The 21,162-nt window shown below is 58.4% G+C and overlaps 1 protein-coding gene across 7 annotated transcripts in view; it reads right to left on the reverse strand.

Moving 5' to 3' along the window:
- Positions 1–21,162, reverse strand: part of CUEDC1 (CUE domain containing 1) — an 80,792-nt gene that overhangs the window by 4,393 nt on the left and 55,237 nt on the right. For 4 of the 7 annotated variants that reach the window (XM_057317936.1, XM_057317935.1, XM_057317937.1 and 1 more), the window contains 9 exons: positions 16,474–17,109; positions 12,193–12,320; positions 6,946–7,072; positions 6,696–6,821; positions 6,016–6,208; positions 4,156–4,245; positions 2,228–2,299; positions 1,319–1,412; positions 523–584 (listed from right to left, as the gene is read on the reverse strand). In XM_057317936.1, coding sequence (XP_057173919.1) covers positions 523–584; positions 1,319–1,412; positions 2,228–2,299; positions 4,156–4,245; positions 6,016–6,208; positions 6,696–6,821; positions 6,946–7,072; positions 12,193–12,320; positions 16,474–16,824 — 1,243 coding nt within the window. In that variant the 5' untranslated portion in view covers positions 16,825–17,109. The remainder of the gene's footprint in view (positions 1–522; positions 585–1,318; positions 1,413–2,227; positions 2,300–4,155; positions 4,246–6,015; positions 6,209–6,695; positions 6,822–6,945; positions 7,073–12,192; positions 12,321–16,473; positions 17,110–21,162) is intronic. The other 3 variants (XM_057317939.1, XM_057317941.1, XM_048226606.2) reach the window with 3 other exon arrangements.

Raw genomic sequence — 21,162 nt, forward strand, 5'->3', positions numbered from 1 at the left:
CTTTAAGATGCTCCTTGCCCTTGTTTCTGGATGTCTCCTGACCACCCAAGGGCCCCTCTGCTCTGAGGCATGAGGACCAGGTTCCGCTGTGGGACTGCTGGGTCTAAGGCAGTGTCCTCTGGTCCACATGGCCTTTGGGAGGGACTGCATGAACTCCGAAATGCCTCTGGGCCCAGAGACTGAGACTGGGCAGCACCTGGCCGTCCAGGTGAGGCCCCTCCACGTGGGCAGGCCTGTCCGCCCCTCCCACCCCAGAGAGAGACCCCAGAAACAGCACCTGACACGCGGTGCTCCACGGAGAGATCTAGGTGGGGGTGCGGCTGGGGCCCCCCTTGGGGGTGGAAGGAAGGGAGAGGCAGTATGAGCCAAGTGGGAGGACCCATTTCTTTGGGTCACCTGCCCACCTACCCACGATGTGTCCCCCAGGTTGGGTCCACCCATGAAATACCCAGGCCCTCCTCTTGGAGGGTCACCGGTCACAAGCAGCTAAGAGCTCAAGCTCCCCTGCCCTCCTCGGCTCACCACAAGTGTGGCCCTCCACGTCGTCCAGGAGATTAGCCGTTGACACCGCGGCTCCCAGCCTGCTGGCCGTTCAGGAAAACTGTCTCAGGAATGGGTGGGCACTGCCATCGTCCTCCCCGTTCTACCAGTCCCTGTCCCTGACCCTCTACCACGCACGCCCAGCTCAGGAGGCTTCTACCATACCAGCATTACCCCCAACGCTCCCCAAAGCCTCCTTTCATCAGGATCTGGTTGAGCAGCCAGATCCTGACTTTCTCACCCAGCTCTCATTGCTGGGGATGGAGAAGGGAGTTCCTCCCTGTTCCCCTTTGGCTATTCAGCTTCTAATATCCGGGGCCCATGTAACAAGCATGGTGGGAGTTAACAAGCTGGGTTAAAACGTGGAGAACCTTTTTTTTACTCAAGAAACTGAAAAAAAGGAAGGCAGGGCCCAACATGCTTGAAATGGGGAGGCAGCAAGATTTATGGATCAATTCAACTCGAGAAATTAGGGAGAGGTTTGCTGATTTCAGTGGAAGAACCATGTTTTCTCCCATGAGCAGATCAGCCCAGCCAGAAAGTGAAGATGTCATGGGACAATGCGGGAGCCCACAGAAGGAAGTGGGAGACGCTGGCCTGCTCCCCAGCCCGGTCATGGTGCTCCAGGCTGGGTGGTGGGCTGGCCTCGGGCGCATGGAGGAGGCGAGCGGCCCCAGAGCCGGTCCCAGCCCCAGCCCTGGGGAGGGCGCAGCCTCGAGAGTCCGGCCAGGGGGTCAGCACCCACGGTCCCCCCCCTGCGCCAGGCCGGAAAGGATACGACTGGTGCTTGGACAAGTGTTTCCTCTTTGACTTCCTCATCCTGGTCTTCTCGGAGAAGGCCCTGGCCAGCTCGAACAGCTTCCTCCGGGTGGCTGGGGCAGAGAGACCCGTGAGCCTCAGGGCCGGCCCCAGGATGGGGGCAGGGGGCGGGGCTACAGGAAAGCGGTGGGGAGGAGGGAGGAGGGAGGGGGGGAGGGGGGGAGGGGGAGGGGATTCCCCCCCCCCCCCCCCCCCCCCCCCCCCGCCAGCAGGGAGGCTGCCATCCCGGGCCGGCCTGCAGGGGCAGCACAGGCCACCACGGAGAGCGGGGTGGCCAGGCAGGCAGCCCGAGATCCGGGTATTCCTGCCCCAGCGGCGACAGACAGCAGCCCGTCTTGGCTGTCTTTCCCGCCGCCTCCCCCGCCCCCTTCGCCACCTCCAGAGTTGGTTCTGGGATTTCCATGACTAATCCAAGATTTTCCCTGAAATGGAGCCTGGAAGGATGGCAGCCTCATTCACACATGGTTGTGTGGTGGGGAGGGGAGGGGGAAGGGGAGGTGCGTCCTGGCTGGCAGGACTTTGTGGGAAGAGGTCACAAACCCTCGGGCCTCCCCGCTCATCAGGCCTGGCCAAGCCCCCTCAAGCCACAAAGGGCGTGAACTCTAATACTGGGGGGGGGGGGGTGCAGCACATTATTAGTTTTCTGTAGACAGCTGGCTCAAGAGGATTTAAAACTTAATTTGTATCCAGACTCAGCTGCAGAGGGAAGTGAGGCAGGAAGGCTGAGGGAGCCGGCCTGCGATTAAAATGTCACTTTGGTTCACCAAGAGTCCAATACGTGTTCAGAACTCCTGCTGGCTCCCTCCCTCCTATGAGGCCACAGGGCTTGTCTTGGAAGAGATGGGGAGGGGGCATAGGCTGGACTCACATTTTCCCATGTGTTTCAACTTGTCCCTGAATAAGGCATCTTCAGACACAGCAGGATTGGCGTCACTGATTCCTGAAAGGGGGAGACACCTCTAAGGGCCGGCTGTAGGGGGAGTGCGGCTGCCCAAGGCCCCCGGCGGGAAGTGGGTCAGGGCTGGCCCCACAGGACACGGGTTCGGCCCAACCCTTCCATTTGAGGAAAGTGGCGAAAGATCAGGCTTCTTCCCTAAAGACACTAGGGATTTGAGGAGTACTTCTTGCTCCACCGGCCTGGCTTCTTTGTGTAAAAAGCGGGACAGTGGTGTGGTCTGCTGGACGCGTGGACGGCCAGCTCACGCGGGCTTCCAACTCTGCTTCTCTGACCAACGCCGCGTTCCGTGAAGTCATGCTGGTAGCTTGGAATCAGTCGTGGTGGGAGTATTTACATCATGGAAGTCACCCGACACTAAGCACTGGGCTTCCCCTGCACCCCGAACTGGCTGGAAAATATTCACCAGCACGTGGCGACCGGCCTGCATGCCAACCCAGCGTGAGGGTTCATACGGGAATGGAAGGGAGGTGCGGGCACAGAGCAGGCCTTTGCCCATGGTGATTCCCTTCTCTTTCCTGCCTGGGTCAGCCCCTCCGTTACTCCCTCCAGGCATGAAGTTTCTCACTCATTAGATGTAGGAATGAGAATAGGGCTAGTTCCAAAGTCAAAACCCAGCTGGCCACCTAGAGTCTCCCCGCTCACTCAGCACCCAGTTACGCCTCTCGCTGCCCTTCTAAAGCCCCTGCTCTCCACCCTGCAGCTCGGGCTAATCCTAAGTCACCTTGCCGGCTAAGTCCCGGGCGAGTCATTACGCTCCATCTCAGCAACCCTGGTGTGATTAGTTCATTCAGGATCAAGGACGAGAGACTGTCGTTAAAACTCCCAGATGCACATCTGCTGGGGCCTAAGCTCTGAGCCTGTTGCTTATGAATCAGTTCCGCGGGATTTTCTCTCGGAGCTGGGCTCAGCCGAGCTCCCCATCCTTCTGCTCCTCCACCCCACTCCACCATGTGACGGAAGGTCGGCTTCGGGCAAAGGCTGCTGCTGCGGCTGCTTTCTCCGCAGTGGGCAGCCTATGGGTGGATGGAGGCAGCTGCTGCCTAGGGGCCACGAGGCACCCCCAGGGACACGTGGGCAGGGTCCAGGTGTCCAGTATGGAACCCAGGCCTTCTGCCCTCTCTGCCCATGTTCCCAGCTCCAGCTCAACACCTGTTCGTGCAGCCCAATCGCCTGCTGTCCACTCCTGGCCCTCCTTCAGTGGGTTAGGGCTCCTGGAGGGGCCCGGCCCTCTATTGAAGCAACTCCTGCCTCCCACCATTTGTACGTGAAGCTCCAAATTCTCTTCCTCCAGCACCCAGGTGGGGCCTGGCCACGGAAGAGAGAGCCTCTGCTAATGAATGAACGAGCCCTGTCCTACCCTTTCCCTCAGCAGGAGCCGCTGCTCTCACCAGTAAGTGTGTCCCCAGCTTTGCTGGTTTGCTCTACCCATCTCTTGGACGCTTCTCCTGCGTTCCCCACAAGACCATAAGCTCCCCCAGGGCAGAGATCAAGCCGTGGAAGTCTCTGAGTCCTTCCTGAGCCACCCCCCCGCCCATGGCACATTTGCTCAGTGGCATGTCCCCTTCTTGCCCATGCTCCAGGCACTTTCTGACCAGTTCGGCCAGCCTGTTAGCCAATCCCAGCCGGGGCTCCAGGAGCTGCTGGCTTGGCAAGAACCCAGGTCTGCTAAGTGGAGGGGCCACATCGCAGTGAGTGTGGTGGTGGGCCCCATGGTGGGCTCAGAACCCTCCCCTCCAGCCTCTTTCCCCACCCTACCCCCAAACTCCAAATATGCAAAGCGCAACAGGGGTGTGAGCCTCTCTGCCCTCCAGGCCTCTCCCCCAGGAAGGCAAGGTTACCTGGGGCAGGAGTAGGAAAGCCAAAGTCATTTCCCACAGCCACGCTGCTGCTGCTGGATTTGGATTTCTGGGACTCGTATTTCAAACGATCTGGAAAAGGACCACATTCCTGTCAGGACAGTGAGCTCTCTCCCAGTGGCACCCTGGGCTGACATGCAGGAGGCCGTTGGAGGCTGAGCCCCCCGATCTCACACAACACACACAAAATACGTGCACGCTTGTCTACCGGCTCTCCAAGAACCAGCTGTGCCGTAGAAACTACGGCCCTGACAAGCACCTGCAACAGCACAATTAGAGGGACCCTGAGAGATCACACGGTCCAACCCTTCATTGAAAAGGAAAGGCCCTGGGGCGCCTGGGTGGCTCAGTCAGTTCAGCATCTGACTCTTTCTACTCTGGTCATGATCTCGGGGTTGTGGGATCGAGCCCCACGTCCTGGCTCCATGCTTGGTGGGGAGTCTGCTTGGAATTCTCTCTCTCCCTTTGTTCCTCCCCCTGCACTCTCTCTCTCAAATAAATAAATCTTTTTTTTTTAAGATTTTATTTATTTATTTGACAGAGAGAGACAGCCAGCAGGAGAGGGAGCACAAGCAGGGGGAGTGGGAGAGGAAGAAGCAGGCTCCCAGCAGAGGAGCCTGATGTGGGGCTCGATCCCAGAACTCCGGGATCACGCCCTGAGACGAAGGCAGACTCTTTTTTTTTTTTTTTTTTTTTTTTTTTTTTTTTAAAGATTTTATTTATTTATTTGACAGAGATAGAGACAGCCAGCGAGAGAGGGAACACAAGCAGGGGGAGTGGGAGAGGAAGAAGCAGGCTCCCAGCAGAGGAGCCTGATGTGGGGCTCGATCCCACAATGGCAGGATCACGCCCTGAGCCGAAGGCAGACGCCCAACCGCTGCGCCACCCAGGCGCCCCCGAAGGCAGACTCTTAACGACTGAGCCACCTAGGCGCCCCATCAAATAAATAAATCTTAAAAAAATAAAATAAAATAAGGGGCACCTGGGTGGCTCAGTTGGTGAAGTGTCTGCCTTCGGTTCCGGTCATGATCTCAGGGTTCTGGGCTAGAGCCCCCTGTCCGGCTCCCTGCTCATCGGGGAGTCTGCTTCTCCTTCTCCCTCTTCCTCTGCCCCTCCCCCCTCTCCCTCTGCCCCTCCCCCCTGCTCCTGCTCAAGCCCCCGCCCCCATCAAATAAATAAATAAAATAAAAGGAAAGGAAAGGAAAGGCCAGGCCAGACCCTGAGACCCCCAGCACCTGCGTTGCGGAGGTGGGGCCAGCCTTCTCCCTACACACCTTATTCTTCCCCAACGACACGCTGTCAGTCACATGCACACATGTACACACTCCCACTGGGACCCTCACAAAACAGGCCTCCCACAGGCCCCTCACTGTATCCCACCCCAAACACACCCCCACCCTGAAGGGGAAAGGCAGCCAGGCTGGGGAGTAAGGTCCCCAGCCAAGGACAACCCAAACTGCCAGAAAACTTGAGTCCCTGCTCTGACAGCCTCTGCTCAGGGGGGCACCCACAGACCCAGCTCCAGACATGTCATGCCAAGGTCAGTGCCTGGCACACAGGAGATGTGCAGGGGCAGGGGCAAAGGAGGGAGGGCCTACGAAGGCCCACGTGTCTTCCTCTGAGTCCCAGGGGAGGGAGAAGAGTTGGCTGGTGACTCGTGTTCCTGTTGGCAGAATTCTGGGATTCCCACAGGATAATTTGGTGGGGGCCGTGTATCAACAGGACTGAGGCCCCCGTGGCCTCTAGCTCAGTGCCTCCTCTGAGCCCCAAGGCTGAAGCCAACTCCGGCTCCTTTCCCCAGCCATAGAGGAGTGGCCACAGCGCCCCCACCCGGGGCACCACCTCTCTCCAGGGCCAGGAGGAAGTCCCGGTTGCGCTGCAGCTCCTTCATGAACTCCTCGTTCTGCAGGAAGAGCGCAATCCTCTCGTCTTCCAGGTACTGCTTCCAGCGGTTCTCCTGGTCCCGGGCCCCGGGCCCAGCCACAGGGGGCAGGCCTCCCTCTCCGCTCCTGGGCTTGGAGCCCCTGGGGTTACCCTGAGGAGGGGAGCAAGCGCGTTGAATGGCTGCTCACCAAGGCACGTACTGCACAGACATCCATGCATATCTGGTGCACACGTGTCCTTTCCCAGGATCCTCCAGCCACGCCCTGGGGCCTGCACCTGCTATCGGGCTCTAGTGGGCAGCCAAATCCAATCAGCGCGCCACAGCCCTCTCTGCTGGCGCAGCAGCAAGGGCTTAAAAACAATGTTTCCTCTCCCTCGGACCACCCCAGCCCTCATCTACAGTCTGCACAGTCCTGAAGAGGGATCTGCAAGCCACTCAATAATTTGGCTAACTCCACATGGCTGCCCAAACTCAAAACTCTCCCTGGCCTAGCTAGCTGTCTCAGGGGGAGACCCCCCTCCTGCAAGGGCCCCTCAGACCATGCCCACATCAGGGGGAGAAGCTGCCCCTGGCCCTATCCCACAGGAGGGCAGAGAGGTGCCCGGACCCTCTGCCATTGGCTGCCCCCCCTGCCCACCTCCCTCCAGCCTGGGATGATCATGGCTGTAGCCACAGACTCCTCAGGGCTGTCACCTTCCCTGGGTGGAACAGGAAACCTCCAGGCCCAGACAGGAAACGAGGCTTTCGACTCAGCATTCTTTCCCTGCGAACCCAGGGCAACAGAAAGAGCTCAGCCCGGGCTTAAACATCGGGAAGTAAAACAGGCTGGCACAAACGGGGGTCAAGCAGAGACGCCGCGCGGGCAGTTGGGGGGCCTCCCCCATTACCTGTATGCTGTCCAGCTGCTGAGGCAGGATGCGGAGAAAGTCCTCGGGGAGGTTGCCCAGCAGGGGTGGGTTCCAGTTCCGATAGCGCCTCTGGCTGGAGGCGGGTCCAGAGCCCAGCACATCGATGCTGGAGAGTGAGAGATGACAACGAAGAGGGAACAGTCAGGCCCAAACACAGGTGTCCTGGCCCATCACACCATGATCCTGCTCCAAATGGCACATCTGCTCTGAAGCTTCCCATGGCCTCCACAGCCTCCAGGCAAGGGCCCGGTGCTCTATCTCATCTTCCCAATCAGGCCTCTGCTAGCCTCAGTCTCTGGCCCCAGGGCCTGGCTCCTTCTGCTCCACACAGTCACTGCTCTCCAGCTACCCTGTGCCCTCAAGGTCTCTAGGCCTAGGGCCCTCAGTGTTCATGGCACAGCTTCTCGGCAGCCTGGGTGTCATGGGTTTACATGTAGATGCTTAGGAATGTCCTCTAAAGACAGCAGGCATGTCCCTAGTAGCCAGCATAGAGGAACAGGTGTGCTCCCCATGACCAGACCCAGAAGAGGCCAAGCCCAGCCAGCCCGAATGCTGGTTTGCTGGGGTTGGGGGGACAAGGAGATGGTGGGACCCCAACAGAGTAGAGCAGATCCAGGCTCGAGTTCTGGCTTAGTCACAGCCCGCAGGGTGGTCCTGGGCAAGACCCTGCTCCCCTCTGGGACTGAGCTTCCCCAGGGAAAGAGCGTCTCCCTGCCGAGGTGGGCAGGAGCCCCTGGTGAGGCTGTGTCTTGGGCAGAGTTCGGAAGAGGCACATGGAAGGTGGGGGTGGAAAGGCTCCTGTTGCAAGGGGCTCGGGAGCAGCTCTTCCTAGGCAAAGTGCCGGCAGGAGGTCACGTGCCATGGCAGAGGCCATCGGCAAGGGGGGGGGGAGGTGGGGACAGGAAGAGAAGCGGTCCAGAAGAGCCCTCCCTGACCCCCAGGCCCCCCGCCCTGCCATCCGGGGCCTGAGGGCAGCCCGGGGCCAGGCCAGGAGCTCCCTATGGCTCCTCGGCGGCAGCCTGCAGCGTGGCAACCACAGGACACGTGTTCTGCTGAATCAGGGAAATGACACACACAGAAGGCAGCGGGCCGGGGGCGGCGGGCCGGCCGCTCTCGCCTGGCTTTGATTTGTCTCCAGCTCCAGGAATCCCGCCCGCCCCCTCACTGGAGGGGAGCTTTTCCGGGCTGCCGCTGACTGTGGAAATAACTTCCTTTCCTTTTCTATTTTAGGCGGGTGGCCTGGCAGGGCGAGGGGGGGCGGGGGCGGCGGCAGACGGGGATAACAAGCTGCTAAGTGCACGGTGGGAGCCAAGGGAACCCGCCCGCCTCGTCCACCCTCTCGCGGCACAGGTGAGGGAGGGAAGGCTGCGGAAGAGCCTGCATCGCAACCCGGGACTCCGAGTCCAGGCAGATCTCTCTCTGCATCACCGGCCGCCTTCTGTCGCTGTCGGAGGCTTCCTTTCTCCCAAGGGCCTGAGGCAGGGGAGAGGATGCCCCCTCTCTTAGGGACCTGCAGACCACCCGTGCTTGGCCCCAGCACAGAGAATTCCTCTCCAGGGTCTTCCCCTAGGACCCAGGTACCCACTCCAACTCAACCACACCCGGAGCCACCCAGGAAGTGCGGAGGGAGAGCCCCAGTTGCACTGTGACCCCTCTAGCCATTTGTGGCTGAGCCCAAGAGGGGAAGGGGACAAGGAGCAGAAGACCCCTCTTCAGCCCAGTTTCCTGGGCTGCTGGGCCCATGGTCCCAAGGAAGTTCGGGCCCAGCCCCTCCCGGGCCCAGGCCCTGGCAAAGGCAGAGATGAGGTCAGCTGCAGCTGCGAGAGCCAGGGGGGCCCTGAGCGCAGGCGGCCCAGGCAACTCCATTGTGGTCGGAAAGGAATGTCAGAAATGAGCTGAGAGGCAAATAAAAAACTTCCAGGGCTGTAATTTCAACGGGAAAACGGCAGGTGGCCTGTGCGGAGGGGTAGCTCTGGGTCTTAGAGACCTCCTTCATTCCGGAGATGGAGGGAAGGGCAGGCTGGAGGAGGGGAAGGGGAGAGAAGGCTGGGAGGCTCTCCTGGCCCAGAGCCTCTGCCCCAGGACCCCAAAACTAAAACTTCATGCCCCATCAGACCCCCAGTTTTAACCAAGGTACAGGGTACCAGAAGGATTTCAGACACGAATGTTCCAGGCAGGATTTTTGGTAAAGCGTGGACACTGAGGCCCGGAGTCAGGCCCTGTCCAGGGACACACAGATCGTGCAGGCAAAACCTGGGCCCAGGGGTGCTGACTTTCCAGGTGCTCACGACTGGGGTCACCCTGCCTCTCTGTTGCTCAGCAGGGCAAGCTCCCAAACCCTGTCCCATCTGCACTCCCTCAGGTGACTGGAGGTAGCAGAGGGGCCTCCTGCTACCCCTCCTCCATCCCCCCCCCCCCCAGGAGCCAGAGATTCTAAAACATTAACCTGATCCTGTCACTCTCCAGCTTAAGCCTGCTGGCTTCAGGATAAGGCCAAACCTCCTCAGAGGAACCACAAGGCCCCCATGATCAGCTCGCCTCTCCAGCCTCATGGTCATTCCATTTCCTGGAGTTCCCCAAAGCTCCCGGATGGTTCCCCCTCTCCTGCCTCCTGGCCTTTGCACATGCTGTTTCCCTTGCCTGGCATGCCCTCCTGTCCCCTGCTTCACCAGGACACAGCATGGACATGAGTTCCTCTAGGCAGACTTTCTTGCCCCCAATTCTAGGCCTCCCCCAGCCTCTAATCTCCGCAGGGGGTCAAGGCAGTGCTATATTCATCTCAGTATCACACACAATGGCCCAGCACCTGCGTACTGCAGGAGACTCAATAAATGCTGAAAATGAATGTTCTGGATAGAGAGACTGAATGAGACCCTGGAAATGGCCTACGAGTGGACCTGGCCTAGCAGGGTCATCCTGGGGCAAAGGGGCACAAGGTTGGAGGCTGGCCCTGCTTCTTCTGAACACTGGCCTCTGAGGGAAGCCTCACCGCTGGTCTCAAGATTCCATGTTTGAGCTCAGAAGCCAGCTGTGCAGCAGGGGTGGGAAGAAGCAGTCAACCACAGGTGACAGGACTGATCCCTGCCTGGGACTATGCTAAGTGCTCCATGCACAGTATCCTCACCACAGTGCTGAGCTGGGGATTAGTATTCGCATTCCACAGGGGAGGGGGAGGGGAGCCAAGCTCAGAGAGGTTAAGTAGCAAGCCAGAGGCCACACAGCCAAAGCACCTAAAGCCAGAAGCCTGGCAGATGAAAGAAGGGGGTAGGAGAGCACTTTCTTTTTTCTCCTGACTCATGTTCTCTGCCCTGTATCCTCCCCAGGCCCAGCGAAGCCTTCGTTTCCAGGTCAGGGCCTGGAAACTCAGGCCTCTTAAGCCTTGATCTAGGGCTGAGCTCACCGTACCCCCAACGGTGGCCTCCATCCCTGAGCTGCACTGTCCCTGTCCTCACAGCAGCTGCACACCCAGCCAGAGGGGAAGAGGGAGGGTGGGGCCTGGGCTCATCCTGGGATTCTGTCTCTTCCGGCCTCAGTTTTCCCTTCTGAAAAATAGGCAGAACCACTTTGCCTGGTAAAAACTGGACGTTTTGCAAAAGCATCTCGGATTATTTTAAAAAATTAATAATAGGGGTGCCTGGGTGTCTCAGTCATTAAATGTCTGCCTTCGGCTCAGGTCATGATCCCAGGGTCCTGGGATCGAGCCCTGCATCGGGCTCCCCGCTCAGCGGGAAGCCTGCTTCTCCCTCTCCCACTCCCCCTGCTTATGTTCCCTCTCTCGCTGTGTCTCTCTCTGTCAAATATAAATAAATAAATAAACAAACAAATAAATAAATAAATAAAATTAATAATAGGTCAAAGGTAAATCACTTAGCCCTGAGCTCCATGACCCACGCCAGGCTGCAAGTCCTGCCAAAGCCCCCCCCAGATCAACCCACGCATTCACTCCCTGCCTCCCACCCCGCTGGAGCCTCCTGGTACCACCCGCAACAAAGGAAGGACCCCAGCTCTGCTCCTGTCCCCAACACAAAACATTGTTCCCTCTGTCCTGTGACCTTCCAGGCCTCTGTCAGGTCCTGAGTTGTAACTGCAGAGAATTTTCCCATTAGGGAGGCGACAGACACAGCAGTGAAGACATTGGTTTTGGAATCAGAACGGCCTGAGTTCACAGCTCAGCTCTGTGGTCCCGGAAAAGTTATGAAACCTCTCTTAAGCTTAGTTTCCTCGTCTGCGAAATGGGGGCGCTACAGTGCCCTTATAAGTCGTTCGAGGACTAGAACGCATCAAGAGTCTCACCGTTCCTGCCCTTGGTAGCCTGTGGCTGCTATCATTGCCCTACCTGCAGAGCAGGGGTCTCCACTACCACGGCCTGGGGCGCCCAAGATCCCCAGAAGGAACAATCCCCTGGGACTAGTCCCCTCTCCCATCATTTCCCCCCAGCTCCTCAGCCCCCCAGCGCTGAGCCAGTCTAAGGAACGGCAGCTCGAGGACAAAGAGGCACCCCCGCTCCAGCAGTCCCACTACAAGCATGAAGCACAGAAAAACAAGCTCCTCAGAGACCGTGGGACCCAGCCGGCACCCGGATTCCTGTTAAACTTCCAGATTACAGAGCCCCTCACCTGGAAGAAGTCTCCCGGGACCCAGCAGTCCACTCCTCTGCCTCCACTTATCAAACTATCCCAGAAAAAGACTCACTTGCTCCCACTGTCTAAAAATCCGCACCACATCCCTAGACCAGGGATGGCAAATAGATATCCACTCGGCCAATTACTGCTGAGGGTCTGGGAGGTGCTGTGCGGAAGAGGTTCTAAAGCTCTGTCCACCGAGCAGGAAAGAGCCCGGTGGTCAATTAGTAATGTGTGCCATGGGCTCAGTGGGGGAAATATCAGTACACATTCCCTACGTTTGCTTCTCCCACTTGCATGGGTCTCGACTGTGAGAGCCCAGAAGGCAGCGCCAAGCCTTATGTAACTCTGTGCCCCATATCGTGCTCAGCGTCTCACCTAGCCTAGCGTAGGAATTCAGTGAATGTTTGCTCTTGCGATCCTTCCAGTGTGGAAGTTCTCCTTGGTATCTAGCTAAAATGTCTCTTGCTGTAGTAGAAGCCTGTTCTTGGTGGCAATAATGGCCTGAGGGGTCCAGCCAAGTTTCCCAGGGCGTTTGTCCTCAACCCCAGCCCCTGATCCCTTTCCCCACTGCCCTGCGCTCCGAGAGGAGACGGGTTCTCACCGGGGAGGTGGCGTGGGGGGAGCCAGAGGGTAAGGCCTGTCGAACATGTGCATGTGATAGGCTGGCGGGGAGTATACAGGCGGGGGTTCCTCATCAGAGCTGTCAGGCTCCAAAGTCCTTTCCAAGATCTAGATCAGAAACAATAAATTTAAAAAAAGACATATTAACAATCCTCCTCTGAATATAAATACCATTAGACAAAATCCAGGGCGTGCAAGGATGCGTAGTAAGGAACTCTGCGTCGCTGTGGGAGTGTAAAGGGATGTGGCCACCACTTTGCCAAACCGCTTGGTTTTCTATAAAGCTGAACGCATGGCTGCCTCTGACCCTACAATTCCAACATACTCAATGGGCATGAAAGCACACGTCCCCAGAAGAATGTTCAGAGCAGCATTATCCATCCAAGCAAGGTTTAACAACAGACCAAACCAATCACGGGGCTGCAAGTCGGAGCAGTAGGACCTCTTGGGGGTGCCGCAGGCGGGGAGGGACACCAGGGGGATTCCAGGCTCTGTGGGTGTTCCTTAACCCGGGTGCTGGAGCAACTTCATTGAGCCGCACACGTGTGGTTCGTGTACTTTTCGGGACATGGGTTCCTTCTGATAAATAACTTCAACATCACTCATACTCTTTCAAAGTACCTCCATGTCAATTATCTCACCTGGACCTCAAACAACTTGGCAAGGTAGGACAAGGATTGTTACTCCCATTTTACTGATAAGGGAAGTGAGGCCCTGGCTAAGTGACATGGCAAAGCCATATGCTCCTTTTAGAACTGAGTCTTCAACTTGGACATGGTCTCCACAGCAAGGATCCATCCCTCAAGCACAACGCCCACACGCCTGCTTGGACTCTTCGGGCAGACAGTGGCAAGAAGAGTACTCAGGATGCCTCTCCCTGCTGGACGAGTCTCTTCATCCAGAAGCCAGAGAGAGGGACAGGGAAAAGCCAAGGGCTGGGCAAGGCTCAGAGCTGCTGCTCCGCAGACTGATGGGGATCCTTCCCCAGAGATCCACAGAGGAGTCCCGGGCAGGAGGCAGGAGGCGACCATCAACCAGGAGATCCCAGGGCAGACACCCCCCAGCTGGCCTACACCTTAGCTTCCTGCTCCCTGTCCCCTGCTCCCCACTTCTGTTCGGAAAGACCGAAGAACACAGAAAGGGCTCACAGGCTGTCAGTGGGCCCCAGAGTCCCCAGGCCCTTCCTTTTAACTCACTGCCCGAGTGAGTTTGCAGAAGTCATGCTAAACTACTTCTGCAAGCCTGGGCGGGGCCGGGCCGCACTGGCACCTGTCCGCCCCGAGCCCACCCCTGCCCGGGCACCCAGGGTCTCGTGGGGACACCCTGGCAGGTGGGCGGGCACACACACAAGTGCGTACATGCTCTCACAGACACTGCCACACTTTGCGCATACGCAGCCAGCCTGACCCAAGGCGGCCTCCCGCCCTGGAATGCACTAACGTTCTCTCCTTTCAGGCGGAAAGTATTTAAACAGATGCTTTTGCAGAAAAAGAAGAATGTAGCTGCTTTGTGGGCCACTGCTCTGCTTAGCCCAAATTTCCACAAGAAGAAAAAAGGGGGGGAGGGAGAGCACACGCGAGAACACTGCAAGCTCCAGTCCAGGTCACTGGGGAAGCTGGGGGGCCTGACACAGGACAGTGGCTCGGCAGCTACCCAGTGCACCCAGAGAACAGTGTTGTTTCTGCCCCGAGCCTGCTCTCCCTGCCCCTCAGACCCTGCTGCTCTGAGGGACGGGGTTCCGGACTGGGGCCTTGAGGCCAACTTCTGCAGTGGCTGGCTGGCCAGCCCCACTGAGGCTGGCGTGAGGGAGGGAGATGGGGGAGGAGGGGAGAGTGGTTTCCCCGAAGGAAGCTGCCTGGGGTTTCCTAGGCCGCCTCCAGACTCAGGGAGATCAGGCCTCTGGCTGCACCAGGAGGCCCCCTCCCCGCGCAGCAGAGCCGCCCCCCGGGGCTGCAGGAACCAGACGTTCATCAGAGGCTCCTGGAATGAGGAACCGCCAAGGAGGCAGGCAGCGGGCCAGGCACGCTCCAGAAAGGCTGATCCCGAGTCTCCAGGGAGAGTAACCCCAGCCATGCTCCTGGCCTCCCTCGGCCTCTCCCCACAACCCTACCAGCCACAATGAGATGGTTCTTTCTGGCTCTAAAGGTACTGAAGTTTTCGGCTCTGTGGCCCCTTGGCTTCGCTCAGTGTGGGTGACGGATGCCTGCCAGGTGCTCAGGGGGCTAGGGCCCGGGCCATTGATCTGACAGGAGATATTTTTCTCTGGTAAGGACACCCCTCGGGCCAGCCCACCATCCATCAGCCCCCAGTCAGCACTTAGTGTCAGGCCAGCTGCTACTCATCAATTTTCTGAAGCACTTTCCGCCGGCTCAGGAACCGCCTGCCGATGGGCCAGGCAGAGCTCCGAAGGTGGGGGCTTGGGGAAACAGCCAAGGAGGGGTGCTGAGAAGGGGCTCAATTTGGAAAGCAAGAGTCTTAGAAAAACAGAAGCACGCACAGTGCAGGCCTATCCAGCGGATGGTGAAGACCCGTGCAGATTCCTAGGCCCATGGGCGCCGTGGACAAAGGAGGAAAGATTGTTTCACCCTACCTGCCAGACTGCAGAATCAATGAGACCGCGGAAAGGGTCAGAGTATGCAGAATACTTTCCTTCGGCTCACACTTAAAGGCTGTATTTGCAAACACACACACACACACACACACACACACACACACACACTCACCCCTCCTTTCCACAAAGAGGATCTGGGTTTTCTGAGACTCCTTCCACTGGCTAATCCAGGCAGTTCAAAGGAGTGGTCTCCCAAGGAAGGAGACTAAAGAAACCTGTGCAAAGACAGGAACAACATTTATTCACTCAACGAGCGTTCCTTGGGTGCCTGTTATATGCCAGGATTGTCCTGGGTGCTATAGGTGACGCGGGGATGAGGCAGATGTCATTGCCCACAGAGCTTCTCCTCCACCTGGAGGGAGAAAGCCCCGGAAGCACCAACTCAGGGAAGAAGGGCCAGTGGCCTGGCCCTGCAGGACTCTGGCTGACAGAGAGTCGATGCCTGCAGGGCTGTGTTGACCAGGAATCTGAGGCCATATCTGGGTCTAGGTTTTCTCTGTCAACGAGGGTAATAATAATAATGCCACCTCACGAAGTGTATGAGGACTGTAAGGACAGCCTGTAGGAGGGTGCCTGGCACAGGCTGGGACTCAGTGAAGAGCAGAGTTAAATGCCATCTGCTGGGTCCTTCCGTCTTGCACGGCCACATGCCCCAGATGCCCCTGCAGGCAGTGACCTGGCCGCAGGAAGACCCTGTGTGCCCCTTCTGCACCCAGCACAGCAGGCTCTGCAGAGACGGGGGCGGGGGGTGGGGGGGGCGTCCCACATGTACAGGACTCTGGGGGGGGGCTAGGTGGGCCCTGAGGCAGCAGGGTGGTCCTTCTCCCCCGGCGACCTCGCTGAGAAAGGAGGGAACTGCTCGGGCACTGCCTGCTGTCGCCTCTATCACACCATGGTCGGAGGAATTTAACTGGTACGTCTGAGGTCACTCCTCTTGGGTGGCTCCCTATGCTCTAAGGATACAGCCCTGCTCTTCCTCCGCGGTCTGGCCTTCTCAAGTTCCCGGTCTCCGCTGGCTCCAGAGGTCCTGCTGCCAGCTCCCGAGTGACTCATGCTCTGTTTCGCCTCTGAGCCTTTGCACGAACCGTTCCCTCCGCAGGCACCCCCTGCCGCTCACTCCCCACTCTCTTTGGGCTTCCGCCTGGCTATCCCTTCCTTTGGGAAGCCACCCCTCCTCTCCTGCTCCTGCTTCTCCCGCCATAAGCACTTACCGCTCCCGGCTACCAATGCCCGAGTCTTGTGAGCTCTGTGCCGGCAGAAACTCGGTCTGACTTGGCCAAAGTGGACACCCAGAGGTGCAAAAGGAGCGTTTCTAGGAAAATACAGGCTAGAGGGCCCCATCTGGAACTGGACTTCAGTATGGTGGAGTAGGGCCTGAGTGTCTGCATTTTTAACAAGCTCTTCAATTCTGATGACCCCTGAGTGGGGTCTAGTACGGTGCCTGGCACACTACCGAGTAGGCGTGCCATGTTTGTTGAATGACTGCATGATTTCTGCCCATAAAAGGCCACCGACCGGCTTGGATCCGGCGTTCCTGCGAGAAAGGGGCTACTCGCCAGTTAGAACTCAGGCCGGGCTAACAACCCAAGTCCTCTAAGAGGTTCCAACAGCGTCGGGCCTCCCGGGGAATGACCACGGCCGCGCGCCTACCTCCGGGGGGATGCTGTCCTCCGAGTCGGAGCTGTCGTCGTCGACACTGCCGCCACCGCCGTCCAGGTTCATCTGCAGCAGCTGGTCGATGGTGGCGTCCACGGCGCCGCTGTTGGCCCGCAGCACGCACTCGATGATGTCGTAATCCATGTTGGGGAACATGGTCTTGAAGTCGTCCATGGCCTGGTTGAACTCGAGGCGGCGCACCTGGCGGGCCGGCCGGCTGTTGTTGAGCTCCTGCGAGGCGGCCGCGCCCGCCCCGGCCCCGGCCCCGGCCCCCGCCCCGCGCGCCCCCGCCGAGCCGCCCCCGCCGCCGCCGCCGCTGCTGCTCCGGCGGAACAGGCTGGTCATTTTGCCGAGCCGCTGGGGGAAAATGTTTGCGGCCGGCGCCGAGCCCCTGCCCCCGGATCCCTGCGCCGTGGCCGCTCGCTCGGTGGGCTCGGGAGGCTCCCTCCCGCGGCTCCTGCTCCCCTGGGCGGCCAGGCGGGGGCGGGGCGCGCGAGGTCCCCGGGTCGGGAGGCTAGGGCGCAGGGCCACCGGCGGCCCTCGGGAAGCGGCCCTCGCGGGGCGGCGGCATCCGGGCCTGGGCAGCCGGTCATCCACACCCCCGGGGCATCCTGGGGCACACGGTCCCACCTGAAAGAGAGGGAGGCAGAGTCAGAGGCGGGATGCCAGGGGCCTTGGCCTGTCTGCCCCCGCGCATTGGTGCTTTCTCTCCAGCTGCCATAGTCAACAGCCAGGGTTCTGTACTAGCACAGGACTGCTACCTGTTAGCAAGGGCCGACTCTGGGCCGGGCACCAGCCTAAGTGTTCTGGGTGGGCTGACTCCTGACACCACTATGAGGTGGGTGCTAGTATCCCCATTTCGCAGGTAGGAAAACTGAGGCATAGATGCTGAGGAAGTGGAGGAATTAGGATTTGAACCGGGGACTATGGTCACTGGTCTCAACCACTACTACTACTGGCAAGGAGCCCTGAGGACCTGAGGCAGGAGGGGCTCTGTACAGGCGCCATCCTGCCTTCTGGTCTCCAGCCCACTCAGCCTCTGTTTCCCACATCACGGTCCCAACTTGATGATCACAATATCATGGCCTCCAGTTTATGGAGAGTGCTATTAAACCTGCGACTGAAAACTGTCCCGCCCACTCGCAACCAAGCATGTAAATCACTGCCAAGGTCATGTTTTTGTTAGTGCAGTCAACTGAGAGTTGACTATATCTAAAAGCCTCAAATTCTGACTTTCTCATGCTTATCCCAAGATTTACAGTAATTTTGTTAATTGTAGAAAAGTGGCAGCTTTAAGGGAACAGCCCATCAAAGGATATTTCTTAAGTCTGACAAAAGAGGTGCAAAGCTGTTTTCCCTTTTCTAGGACTTGGGGTCATCATCTTAACAGCGGACATAGAAACATTCGTGGGAGCAAATCAACATGAACCCTCGCTTGCCGTGATCTCAACCGTCAAACAGCTGATGGTGTAAGAAGGACAAGAGCAGAGGAGTGTGGAAGGTGCTGTAGATGGGCTCTCAGGGCCCCCAGGGCATGAAGATCCAGCGCTATCATGGATGCCCTCTGTCCCTTTCAGTCAGTCCCTGCCCAGGTCCAATGAGACTGCATCTTGTTCCCCAGGGCCCCCATGCTGAGATTCTAACCTCTTTCACACCTCTGAGTCCTTAGACGGATGTGGAAATTGTCCAGGGCTCCCGTTCTGGGGCTTGTTGGGTGGGCGTCTGCCTAGTTCCAGAGAGGTGGGTTGTATTGAAGAATGGAAAACTAGGGGCGCCTGGGTGGCTCAGTCGGTTAAGCAAGTGTCTGGCTTTGGCTCAGCTCATAATCTCAGGGTCCTGTGAACAAGCCCTGCCAGGCTCTCGGCGGGGAGAAGCAGACTCCTTGCCAAGCTGGTGCATCTCCTCGGCTCGGCAGGAGAGTGCCCCTCCCTGTACGTGTTCTCTCTCTCTCTCTTGCTCAAATAAATAAATAGATAGAATATTAAAAAAGAAAAAAGAATGGAAAACTAGAAGCATTTGGTCCCCAGGCTGCCTCTGGACACTGATGTCACAGAACCACAATCCCTCCCAGCTTCTGGAAGACACCTATTATCACTCTGCTGTATCTACATCTAGATACTTTCTCTAGGCGTCCACTACCGTATGTATGAATTTATTTTCCAGAAATGTGATCAAACCTTAAATTCTATGCAACTTGTTTTTCCACTTAATAATTTTTCGTAGCCATCTTCTCATGTCAGAACATACAGATCTACTTCGCCATTTTTAATGCCTGAGTAGTATTCTGTTGACTGGGTGAGGCATGATGTATTACCCAACTTCTTCCAGCCCCTTGTCTTCCCAAATGAGCAACTCACAGCCCAGGGAGGCCAAAGCCATTTTACAAGGAGACACAGAGGGGTGACCGCAAATGGTCAGTCCAAGAACTGTGATGAAAATGAGCACAGGAAGGGAGCCAAGTATGACAAGGCGTCCCACAGCCAGCTCTAGACACCCCAACCCCCATGCCACCTCTCCGCCACCCCTGCCGCATTGGAAGGTCAGAGCATGCTGCTCTGACTCTGCCGGAACTCTACCCTGGAGCCTCCGCCTTTGTCCTGGGCTCTGGAAACCTGCGCTGAGGCCTCTAACGGAGACCTTGGGGGCGCAAGGCCCCAGAAGCCAGTGCCCAGGGCTGCCATCTGCTATGCTGATGTCATCACACCTACGGGTCAGTGCCTTATGTTAACACCCTCTCTGGAGTAAAGCCACCTTCTCACTGGCCTGCAAATCATTTATTAAGGGAGAGAGGGACTGGGCTCTCACTTTGCCGAGGGCAGACCCTTGGAGACAGAAGCCAGGACCCGAGCCACCCCTGGTGGCGGAAGAAGGAAGATGATGGGGTCCACATTTCCCCCATTAGCAGCCCCCTGGCTTGGCCCCTCGGGCTGCGAGTGTCAGGAAGGTCGTCCCCACACGCCTACCGTCTACAGGAAGTGCAGGGGTTCAGAGCCAGGCTGCCGTCCCTGCTCTGCCACTCCCCAGCCATGGCACCTCGGAGGGTCCTCTCCTCTCTGTGCCCAGTGCCCTCACCTATACTTACGGGACTTGGATGGGAACGGAGCAAGATCATCCCCCGTGCAGTGCCTGGAACACGGCGAGCTGCCTGACGGGTGTTGCCACGGCCCCAGAGGGCTGGCGAAGAGCCAGCAGCAGTCGGGACATGGGCCAAGCTCTTCCCCAGCGTGGAGAGGGTGGGCGAGTCCTTCAGGCCTTAGAAGAAGGACTGATCCTCGAAGCCCCAGGGGAGGCTGGCTGGCCGGGGCAGCTGGAGACACCACCGGTCAAGCCACCTCCTCTTCCATTCACCCCAGGTGCGAAGCCTGGAGAAACAGCCTTTCCTGCGTGCGCCACGATGGGGCACGGCTGACGACCCTGGGCCAGCCCCGCAGCCCGCTCCGCACGTCCGACGAAGACGCTGCCACCCAGGACTTATCAGAACGGCTCAAAGACACATGGCCAGTGGTGGCAAAACCTACACGTTCCCACCACAGGTGGTCCTGTGGCTGAGAAGGTGACTCAGAAACGCTATGGGAAGTGCGGGGAAACAGGACTGGTTGTTCAGAAATACCATCTCCACAGGACTCTGCAAGAACCACAGACCCAAAAGCCGAGCTGCCCATAATTAGCACCAGGTGGGGGATGCAGGCCCCCCACCCCTACCCCGTGAGGACCATCCCTCGCTAAGCTCAAGGGCAGAGCGTGAGGCCAGGGCCGAGGGGGGCTAGCACGGCTGGGAGCAGGGGGAAGGGCCGTGCTGGGGGTCAGTGTCGTCCTGCCTTGTGCAAGCAGCGTGGATCAAAGGAAAAGCAATTTAAAACACGTGGGAGAATTAAGGCGGGTGACTTCGGTGTACGAGCTTGTGCCGGCGCTTTCACGTTTAATCTTTATTGCAACCCCGGAGACCCATTATTATCTCCATCTCATAGCTGCGGAAACCAGCTCAGAGAAGTCACGTAACCTGCACAAAGTCACACAGCCAGTACGTAGACAGGCCAGAACCAGGAACCCACCTCCTAAGAGCCAAAAGTGCCCAGTCAGGCTTGGAGGGCTTGGAGCCAAGGAGCCTCAGAAATGCAGCCACGGGTGGCCCAGGCTCAGAAGACTGACTGGGCATGGCCTGGCTGACATTCCAGCAGAGGAGATGTGACCTAGACAGCACTGGGGGAGGGGTGTCTACTGGCCGGGCCCCAGAGCCGGCTCCGTGACCTTGGGGAAACTGCTCCACCTCTCTGAACCCCAGCTGCCGGGTGCTGGCAGGGCAACAGAGGGAGATAACCCCTGACCCACTTCTGAAAAAGGAAGTGCATGAAACCCGTTGAGCCTGTTAGATGTCTTGGTCTTGGAGGCCAACTCCACAGCTCTCCCAAACTCTGGGCTGTGAGTGACCTGGGGACTGGGAAGCAGAAATCCCACACCTGTCCTCCCCCCGGTCCCAGGGAGCCAGGCCTTCCACTTCCCTGTGAAGGAATCCGGGCCTGGGAGGAGGGGGACAGCAGCTTGCCAATCCTCACTCCAAGGGTGAGGAGACAGCCAAGGCCTGAGTCACTCCTGGCCTGGCCCAGGGAGGTGGGCCAGCTGCCCGAGTGAGTGCTGTTCTCCTGACCTTGCCCAAGGTCAGCCCAGCCAGTCTCCTGCAGGACC

Source organism: Ursus arctos, unplaced genomic scaffold, assembly GCF_023065955.2.
Source record: "Ursus arctos isolate Adak ecotype North America unplaced genomic scaffold, UrsArc2.0 scaffold_24, whole genome shotgun sequence".
Taxonomy (NCBI): domain Eukaryota; kingdom Metazoa; phylum Chordata; class Mammalia; order Carnivora; family Ursidae; genus Ursus; species Ursus arctos.